At 53.5% G+C, this 9,979-nt stretch overlaps 1 protein-coding gene across 1 annotated transcript; it reads right to left on the bottom strand.

The window, feature by feature from the left end:
* Positions 1-849: 849 nt before the first annotated feature.
* VPS18 (VPS18 core subunit of CORVET and HOPS complexes) lies at positions 850-9,609 on the bottom strand. Its single transcript, XM_059372551.1, has 5 exons — positions 9,176-9,609; positions 8,021-8,162; positions 5,103-5,194; positions 3,053-4,923; positions 850-2,129 (listed from the first exon to the last, which is right to left on the bottom strand). Exons 1-5 carry the CDS (start codon positions 9,264-9,266, stop codon positions 1,404-1,406), a joined length of 2,922 nt encoding a protein of 973 aa, XP_059228534.1. The 5' UTR covers positions 9,267-9,609; the 3' UTR covers positions 850-1,403.
* Positions 9,610-9,979: the final 370 nt, after the last annotated feature.

Here is a 9,979-nt window from a genome sequence, read left to right as displayed (position 1 = left end):
AACTCGGCAGGGCAAGACTCGACCAGGACTGCAGGAGCTAAAAATCTCGGAAGAGGGCTACTCTGCAAGGGAGAGAAATGCCTGCAGTCACCAGCCACTCCTGCGGGGGTTGGGGGTTGGTATTCAGCCTAATTCCAGGAACATGCACTTGTTATTTTGTTTCATTCTGGGCAGCTGATAGACCACACCTATAGAGCCCAGCAGTGGACTGTGAACCCCAGTCCATGGAGCAAAGGGTGCTGCTCTCTGATGTTACAGGAAGGCCCCAATGCAGGGCTCTCTAGGGTAGCCACAGCTAAAAAGGTATAATGTGGAGGTGGGGGCTGGTCACGGGAGTTAGATGAGGAGCAAAATCTAACACGCATACAGGCTAGTGGAGGGAGGAAGGATGAGGGCTTAGATTCATGGTTAGGCAGTGCAATTTCTGAGAACACACTAGGGAGGAACAGACCAAGAAGAAAGTGACAAGAAATCAGTGCCCCCCAGCTGTCCCGGTGAGGAGGATTCTGTGGGGAGCAGCACCACCTGCTGGCCAAAGGGAAAAATAGTTCTTGGTCTGAGAGGACAGTGGGCCATCATCAAGCCCAGCTGAAGCCTAGAGCCAGAGAGGATGGAGTCTCGGTACAAGAAAGTGAGAAAAATCACAACAATGACAAAACTGTCACATCTCCAGACAAAGGAGTGAGGGCCAAGGCTGGAAAGTGTTCAGGCTTCTAGTAGCCACCCTGTGGCACTGCAGCACCCCTGGAGAAAACCCACACACCCCTCAGGCTAGCATGGACACAAAGCGATCAACTTAAGAGCCCCCAGTGCAGTGCAGGCTGTTTAATGCGCCCCACCCCCATCACCATTTCCCCCACCCCCAGGAGGCCCTCTGCCCCAGGGCACCCTCACCCAGAGCCCTAGAAGGTGTACACCGGCACCTCCTTCCCCACCCTCCGTGCCCAAGATGCAGAGGGGCTGCCTTTTCACTCTGGGACCGAGGGGCAGACACAGGAGAGGCTGTCCTCTGAGGAAGAAGGGTCACAGAGGAAAAGAAGAACGGTACTCTCACTCTAGAAGGTGAACAGGAGGTCTGTGGGCCGTGGAGAGGAAAACAGGGCTGTTAGATGGAGGGCGGACTGCGACAGGGTCAGAATTCTGACTCCTCCAGGCTGAGGCCCTCTCTTGGGAGGCAGGCAGATGGCCCAGTTTAAGAGCAGCTCTCAAGAGAAGCACGGACAGCGGCAGAACGTGCTCACAGATGACACCTCGCAAGCGACAGCTCTAATTCCACTCTCCACAACACCGTCATGGCCCAGCGGTCTCCAGGCAACTTAGCGTGTACCATGATGTGGTCTTCCCAAGAGGGGGCAGCCGTGCCCCAGACCACCTGCCCACCCAGCGGGCTGACACCCTCCTTCCTACAGCCAGCTGAGGTGCTCCTCCTCATAGCGCTGGGGGTCAATGAAGGGCCGGTCAATGGAGCGGATCATCAGCTCCCCACAGTACACGCACTCGGCGGCCACCAGTTCATCGAGGTCAGCCTTGAGCTGTTCCCGACTAGGCCCTGCCGCGGCAGCCCCTGCCTCGGCTTCCTTGGTGCGGGTAGAGCCCTTGGCAGGGGCTGGAGCAGCTCCCAACTTCCGCTGCAACTCCTCAAGCCGGGCCTGCTTGTAGGCCGGCAGGCCAGGCCGCACGGCCTGCAGCAAGCAGTCAGCATGGAACATGTGGCCGCAGAGGAAAAGGTAAAAAGGGCGGTTGAGCAGGGGGAAGTCGCAGGTGGCACACTTGTCCTGGGGCTCCACTGTGCCGTAGCGGCCCCGCAGCTCCTGCAGGTCTCGCCGGATACGCTGGGCGCTGGCTGTGGCCTCTTCCATCTCCCGCTGTAGCTCCTGAATGTGGTAGTTGTAGGCCTTGAGAGAGCTGCAGATGGCCTCCTTGAAGTGGTCGATGGTGACAAAGTCCGGAAAGAAGGGCAGCACGTCCTCGATCTTGAGCAGGGGGCAGCTGGCCAGGCAGGCCATGGCCGTCTGCACATCCTCCTCCTCCTGCACCACGTGCCGAGCGATCTTCAGCCACAGCTTCTTACGCAGCTCCTCGTCATCCTCCGGCAAGTCCGCACACTGCTTGGCCAGGTCCACATCCACCTGCAGGGAGATCGCGAGCAGTAGGGGTCGAGAGTAGAGACTGGGACAGACTAGGGGAGACAAAGATGCCCAGGGTGAACCTGGGCCCTGGGAGAAGCCCCAAGAGGAACCTGTCTCAGTGATGTGTCTGTCCCCGGCACTGCTTTGTAAAAGCTACTTTCGGTTGAGGGAAACACTGATGTTGGCAAATGGGGAGCATATTCAAAATACAGGTTTTTGGGCCCCGCCCTCAGACTTTGATTCAGTTAAGTCCTGGGTCCAGACCCAGGGATTCACATTTTAAAGATTTTATTTTTATATTTATTTGACAGACAGAGATCACAAGTAGGCAGAGAGGCAGGCAGAGAGAGAGAGGGAAGCAGGCTCGCCGTTGAGCAGACAGCCCGATGCGGGGCTCGATCCCAGGACCTTGAGATCATGACCTGAGCTGAAGGCAGAGGCTTAACCCACTGAGCCACCCAGGTGCCCCGGATTCACATTTTAAACAGCACTTCCTGTGATCCTCTGCAAGTGGTAACTCGTGATTAAGAAACATACCTCAGCCCTCTCCCCTCCAGCTGTAGTGACTGTAACGCAATCCACTAGCAGTATGTTTGGCACTGTTCTGAGCCCTTTTCCTATATGCTACTCTCATCCACCTTAGGAGGGAAGTAACTAGAACATTATGCCATTTGCGGCCCAACGATCTGGGGCAAAGAGAGAGGGTCAGAAATCAGTCTGAGGTCACACAGCCCAGCAAGCGGCAGAACCAGATTCCAAACCCTGATCTCGGATCCTTGTTTCTAACCTCTGTACCACAGCTCCTCTCCACAGAAGCCAGCACCCTCTAGCCACAGGACACCCCCCAACTCCAAACCCTCAACATCTGACACCAGGGCTCTACAGGACCCCATCGTGGATGGGGTAGAAACTCATCGGCTCACCTGTAGGGCCAGGTCCACAGCCTCCTCGTACAGCTCCAGGACCTTGTAGACGTGAACGCAGGCACGGTGGTGGCCATGCTCTGCACAGAGCCGCAGTGCGTACTTGAGGTCGTAATGCACGCGGTGTGGGCTGGCGCCTGCCTGCTCCAGGTATGCCAGCAGCGAGGCCGGCTGGCTGCGGGCATACAGCGACAGCAGGTAATTGTGAATCGCCTGCTCCGTCTCCCCGAGCACATTGACGCAGAACTCCATGTATCGGGTGGCCTGGCTCACCTGCTGGGCCTCGCCACCCTGGCTGTAGTTCACCAGCGCAGGGATGAGCTGCCGGGCATCCAACCGGCTGCCCATCTCAATCCAAGCGTCCACCAGCTGGCGAGGAATGTGACGGATGAGGATGGGCGAGAACTTGTAGAAGAGCTGGGGGTCACGGTGGCGAGCGAGAACAGCCAGGGCCTCCTCGTAGGCCTCGTGCTGGCAGTGGTATGCCACCACGCGCTCGTAATCCTGCATGATCACAGCGAAGTACACCATGTGCTCCGTGTCCCCGTGGCTGGCCAGCAGCTCGTGGATGGAGGCCCGGCTGGCGAAGAGCCACTCCTTGTGGCGGGGGCTGCTGAGGAAGGACCGGAAGCGCTCCCGGGTCTCCCGGTATAAGCTCAGAGCCTCAGGATCACCCTGCAGCGCCCCGAGTCGGCTCAGGTAAAGCTCCGTGAGCCAGGTGGTAAGCAGCGTGGCCTGGGTGCGTTCGGCTGGCTTCAGACCGGCCAGTTTTCGCTGCAGGAACTCAGCCAGGGCCTCCTCCTGACGGGCCTCCAGGAACTTCAGGGCAATCTCCTCAAAGTAGCTCTGGGTCAGGGCATAGCAGCGGGCGCTCTCCAGGTAACGACGCTGGCGAAAGCAGAACTCGGCCTCGCGGGCCAGGACAGTGTCCAGGCAGTCAGGCCGCTCTCGACAGTACTCTTTGGCCAAGTCGAAGCGGTTCATGTCCAGGTAGGTGCGCCAGACGTCCCGGGCCTCCCGCTGCACGTGGTAGCGGAAGACGGCCCTTTCGGTGTAGGCCCACAGGTGGCCTGTGGAGGAGTCCTTCACCATGTGCCTCAGGGGCCCAAACTTCTCCAGGAAGTGATCCCGTAGCACCACCTGCCCTGTCAGCGTGCACACCGCCTCCACGCGGTCTGCCAACAGCAGCAGGAAATGGAACTGGGTCAGGACGATAGCCAGGGGTGGGCTGGCTCCCGGACCGACCCCCTCTGGGTACTCCCAGACTCGCTCCTCGCTCAGCAGGGAATCGGGACGCCCGCAGTCCAGGGCTCCATACAACACGCCATCCCCCATCATCCAGGCGAAGGCCCGCGGTGCAGAGCGCAACTTGGGGGTATAGAAGGCCAATTCACTGTAGCCCAGACTGCTGGGGAACTCACGGAATGGGGGTGGGTGGTCCGCGTATGCAGCAAAGAGCCCAGAGAAGCCCTGAACCTCGGCTCCCTCCGCCGCTCGCCCTATGAACTGGAAGAGGCGCTGCCGGGTGGTGGCAATGACAAAGCCACGCCCATCAGGGCCTCGCTCGGCCTCAAGGGCACACACAGGAGCTGGACCCCCTTCTTCGTTGAGTACGTACAAGGGGCGGAAGTAGAGGTCTGGCGCAGGGCCGAAAAGCCCACCCTCGCTGGCTGAGAGCTCCGCTTCGAAGATCTGGCCTTGGGCGGTGCCGACCAGGATGGGACCTGTGCTGCTCTCGGTGCCCAGTGCCTTGTTCCAGCCCACACTCTCCACCAGCTGCCCCTTCCAGCGTGCCAGTGGTCGTACCTTCTGCCCATTACGGTTCACATAGAGGACCTCAGTGCTGCTCAGAGCAATCAGCAGGTGAGAGCCTGGAAAGGGGGAGAGCATGGCACCCTACAGAAGGCAGCCATTCCCACCGGCAGCCTCCTCCCTGCCCCCACCACTCTCTGATCCCACGCGCCGGGGCGGTGACTTGCACACCCCTCAACGACCGGTCCAACCCCAGACAACCCTCCCTCCACCCCCCCCATCCCACCCCGCAACTCACCAGTGTGGTCCAGAAACATCTTGTGAACCTTGGCATCATCCTTGCGCCCCAGCTCCACGTGGTTGGGTTCATTGGCCTTGCCCAGGTCAATGCTGTCAAGATAAGAGTCACAGAATCACTCCAGAGAAGGCAGACCCTTTTTTGGAATCACACACCTCTTTATAATCTGATGAAAGCCACAGGCTCTCTGCCCTGAAATCTGTGTACACACATAAAATTTGGCATATGATCCCAAGGGAACTCTGACATACATACAGGGCCTCCTTAAGAACCCTCTGCTCTGAGAATTCCCCCACCTCATTTTGAGAAGTCACTGAACAAAAAGTCTTTTCCTCTGCTCAGTAGCGGTGCAATGCTTCTGGGAAGACTGGCAGGGGTATCCCACACTGCTGGGGTAAAAACGGACAACAAACAGTAGCTAATGGTTACTGAGCACTTTCTGTATACCTAGCACCGTGCCACAAGCTTCACCTAGTAGAGCTCAATGAGTCTTCAGGATAACCTTGAGGAAAGCTCCTGTTTATATTTCCCTTATTAAATTCTTTTCAAATTATACCCTCATTCTAACCAAAGAATCAAATCAAAGATGTATATTAATGATTTTCTTCTCAAACCTGTCATTCTCCAGACAAAACTGATTTTAATGTCTTTCTCCAGGCTTACAACAGAGTTGTTTTGTCACTGTTTTTTATGTTTTGACAAAAATCTCTTCATGTCATGTATATGTGCGTATATGCATATTAAGAGCTTGCTTTTCTCACTTAATATTTCCTGAACGTTCCACCATGTTAACTGATACAGGTCTCACAGTTTCAAGAACTGCCTAATCTGTCTCTTTATGGCTCAATCATAATTTTATCATTTTCCTGTTGATGGGCATTCAGTGTGCGTCCAGTTTTTCCTACCACAAATAATGCTTCCAGATTACTCTTCCAAAAGATGGTGGCAATTTATGCTTTCATCAGCAATGTGTCAAAGCCCATTCCTGTGTCTTTTCATCAGTCCCATAGGGTGAAATGGTGAAATTATTGTTTGGTGAAATGGTGAAAATTACTGTTTGTAATTTCTGTCAATCTGATAGGTTAAAGGCATGGTACCTTGTTGTTATTTTCCAAAGGTTGAAAATATATTTAGATGTTTACTAGAAATGTAGACTTCCTCTTCTGTAAACTATTGGTTTATACTCTTTGCCCTCCCCTTTCCTTTTTCTTACTAGTTTTTAAGGACTTTTTAAGGAATAGGATTAAAAAAATCTATAGCCTTACATGGAATAACATCCTTTTCCCACCATCTTTGATCGTGCCTGATTCAAATGCTTTTTTTTAAAAGTTAATTATTATTTTATTTCTTTATTTTGAGAGACAGAGAGTGTATGATTGGCGGGAGGGAAGGACAGAGGGAAAGGGAGAAAGACAGTCTTTTTTTTTTTGGAAAGAGAGAGAGAAAGAGAGCACAAGCAGGGGAGCAGCAGAGGGTGAGGGAGTGGCACACTGCCTGCTGAGCAGGGAGCCCAATGCAGGGCTCAATTCCAGGACCCTGGGATCATGACCTGAGCTGAAAGCAGATGCTCCACTAACTGAGCCACCGAAGCACCCTGGGAGTGAGAGAATCTTAAGCAGGCTCCATTCCCAGTCCAATGCATGACTTGATCTCACAACCCTGAGATCATGAACTGAGCTCAAATCAAGAAAGACACCTAACTGAGTCACTCAAGTGCCCTGTATTATTTTTTTTAAAGTACACTCTACACCCAACATAGGGCTCGAACTCAGGACCCCAGAATCAAAAGTTCCATGTTCTTCCTACTGAGCCAACCAGGTGCCTCTCAAAAGTTTTTTTTTTTTTTTGTCATAACAGCAATTACTGTGTAGTCAAATATATCTGTCTTCTTCCTAGCGGATTTTCTAGCTTGAGTAAGAAGATCTCCCTTCAGCCCAAGAACAAAGACATTTATTATGTATTCTTTTATTTTTTTTTATCTTAATTAACTTATTTTTTTAAAGAGGGAAGGGGGAGAGGCAGGGGAGGGAAAGAGAATCTGAAGCAGGCTCCGTGCCCAGCACAGAGCCTGACATGGGGCTCAATTTTACAACCCCAACATCATGACCTGAGCCAAAATCAAAGTCAGACACTTTACTCACTAAGCCACCCAGGCATCCCCATTAAATATTCTTTTGATATTGTTTATTTTTGTATTTTTAAAGATTCTATTTATTTATTTATTTATTGGGGGTGGGTGAGTGGCGGGGGAAGGAGCAGAGAGGGAGAAGCAGGCTTCCCGCTGAGCAGGGAGCCTGACACGGGGCCCAATCCTAGGACCCTGGGATCATGACCTGAGCCAAAGGCAGACGCTTAACCAATTGAGCCACCCAGGTGTCCTAATATCCAATTTACTTTTAATATTTATATGCTTATTCCACTTTGAATTTTTTTTTTTTTTGTGATATAGAGGCTTAGGTCTGTTTTATCTCTGATAATTATTCTGGATAAACAACTCTGCTGATACTTTTGTTATACATTATTTCCACTTATGTTTGTATGTATGTATGTATTTCCAGTTTTACTGATATATTATTTCCATTTACAGTGGATTTATTTTAGGACTCTAGACAGTTCCCCTGATCAATATGACCAGTGTGTGGGTTGTACTATCTCTAACAGGTGAAGGGACACATTCAGAGACTGGGTGACTTGCTCAATATTCCCTAGCTGGTAAGTGGGAGAGTTGGGATCTGATCCAGGTCTACCTGATTTTTACTACTACACTGCATTAATTCTCTTTGGGAATGGATATTCTTGGAAACTTCCAAATCTACTGTTTCACCTGTCCAGAGTGAAAGAAAGGCCCTAGTCACTAATTGGGCCCCAGATACCACCAATTCAGTCCCTGCTCCTAAGCCTTTTGGGCCCTCACTCACCGGAGTAGTGTATCCTTGCCCAGGCTCATGCAGAGCTGATTGCAGGAGACAACAAGACTGGTAATTCGCTCAGAAGGGGTAAAGTCAATGCGCTGCTTCGTGAAAATGGGCACTTCCTTCTCTAGCTGGGCATTCACATACCCTACAGGGAAGGAGGGAATTAAACGTTAGGTACGGAAAATGTGGAGGAGGAAGGACAAGGAGAGGCAACCAAAAATGTTTCCTCTTCAACTTCTCAACATATCCCTACCCCAAGCCTTTGGTTAAAAGCTTAATATCAATGTATCAGGTAGTTTGCTAATCACCTCTACATTAGGGTCCTGGGCTCCTTTCACGCCTCTGACAGCCATAAAGAGTGGATTCTTTGAACCCATGGATTGCTGTTGCACTGTCATGTACCCGCTCCCAATAGTAATGTGGGGAAAGCGTTGGATATTCTCCCTTATCAGTCCTGGGCCCAGCAATCCCAGCTCAACTAAAGTATTCTAGATCACCCCCCCCCTCCTCCCTGCCCATGCAGTAATGCTCTCACTGAGTTTCCAGAAAAATGTAGGAAGAGCAAGCCCCGGGGAACAGTGCCAATCAAACTGAAGCTTCTTTCTCTCTCACCTTTGCTCTCGTGTCTTTACCATTGCACAAAATATCCCAGCACTTCGGAACCCTCCGCCAAACCTGTTCACTTTCTAAAAAATTTCCCCTCAACACCAGGCTGCACCCAGATCTAGTAAAGGCCTAAAATAACTGTCCAGTAAAGTTCCCTCTAGGACCAGTCTTCCTTCCTCTACAATACTCTCCTACAACCATTTTCTTGGACCACTCTCTTCTTCCCGCCTCCAGAAGGGGCCTGGTAGGAAAAGCATAGGCTCTGGCTGAAGCCTTGGAGCTTATTCTCAGTTCTCTCAACTGTGGCCCTGTAGACAAGCCACTTCCTTATCTGGGTTCCAGTTTCCTCTTAGGACCCTAGTGGCAGGGCCTAGATCACAAGGCTGCTCTTTCAAACTTCGACCATCCTCCAGCTGGGGGCCAAGAGAGTCTGCGGAGATTCAGGGGCCTAGATCTGGACTGCACCTCTAAGCGGTGAACCGGACCTCCTGGAGCTACTTCCCCGATCCTCCCCAGCAGGTGCCAGGTGAGCGACGCCCTCCCCTCCCTTACCGGAGTGGGGGATGCCCACGCTGGGGCAGCCAGGCTGCAAGACGGCTGAGCGGGACAGGGAGTCCTCGTATTCATCCAGGATGGACGCCATGGTGCCCGGCCTCTGGGAGCTCCCTCCCGGGCCCAGGGATTACAACAGGGTTCCCCCCAGGGATCCCCGTCGCCCTGGATTGGAAACTGCGTCTCCCCAGCCTCGACAAGAATCTGTTGATAGATTTTGGCAATCCGCCGCCCACTCCTCCTCTTTAAAATCCCGAGGATTTTCTCGCTCTCCCCTTATAAAGCGAGAAGACTGGGGAGCCCTCCCCCTTGAATCTGGCGCAGTCCCGCACTCCGCTCCCGCACCCCAAAAGATCACTGGCTCCCCTTAGCCGATTCGAGAAGATCCCAACCTCGCCCCGGCAGCTCAGCTGACTCCCGCCCCCGGGACGCGCGCCTATAACGTAACTTCCGTTCTTGGAGCCCAGCGTTTACTCGCGCAGGGCCTGCCACTCCGGGGCGCGGAGTGAGGGGGCGGGGAGGAGGCGGGGCGAGGGAGGCGGGGCGAGGGCGGGGGGCGGGGCAGGGCCTGGGCCAGACGGTTCTTGAGGGAGGGAGCCGGAAGTTCTACGGGAGTTTTCGGCTGGAGGCGGAGCGCTGGACAAGTCAGAGGCGCGGTCCCGCTGGATGCTCCGCGGCTTCCTCCGAATACAGGCCCTTCCTTCCAGGGTGCAGTTCCGAGCTCTGACGCCAGGGGGCAATCCTGGCTCTTTTAGGCCCTTCCCCACCGGGCCGCGGAGTTCAGCCCCAGCCTCGAAGCCAGTT

Source organism: Mustela nigripes, chromosome 13, assembly GCF_022355385.1.
Source record: "Mustela nigripes isolate SB6536 chromosome 13, MUSNIG.SB6536, whole genome shotgun sequence".
In the NCBI taxonomy this organism is placed as follows: Eukaryota; Metazoa; Chordata; class Mammalia; order Carnivora; family Mustelidae; genus Mustela; species Mustela nigripes.
Note: the sequence above shows the minus strand (reverse complement) of the source record. Positions and strands in the feature narration are given on the sequence as shown.

Bases quoted from the DNA above. Each gene is read 5' to 3' on its own strand.
- VPS18 (XM_059372551.1), bottom strand. From the start codon at position 9,266: ATGGCGTCCATCCTGGATGAATACGAGGACTCCCTGTCCCGCTCAGCC. The intron at 8,163-9,175 runs GTAAGGGAGGGG...CCTTCCCTGTAG, and splicing joins CGTGGGCATCCCCCACTCCG to GGTATGTGAATGCCCAGCTA. The intron at 4,924-5,102 runs GTGAGTTGCGGG...CCCCCTTTCCAG, and splicing joins GATGTTTCTGGACCACACTG to GCTCTCACCTGCTGATTGCT.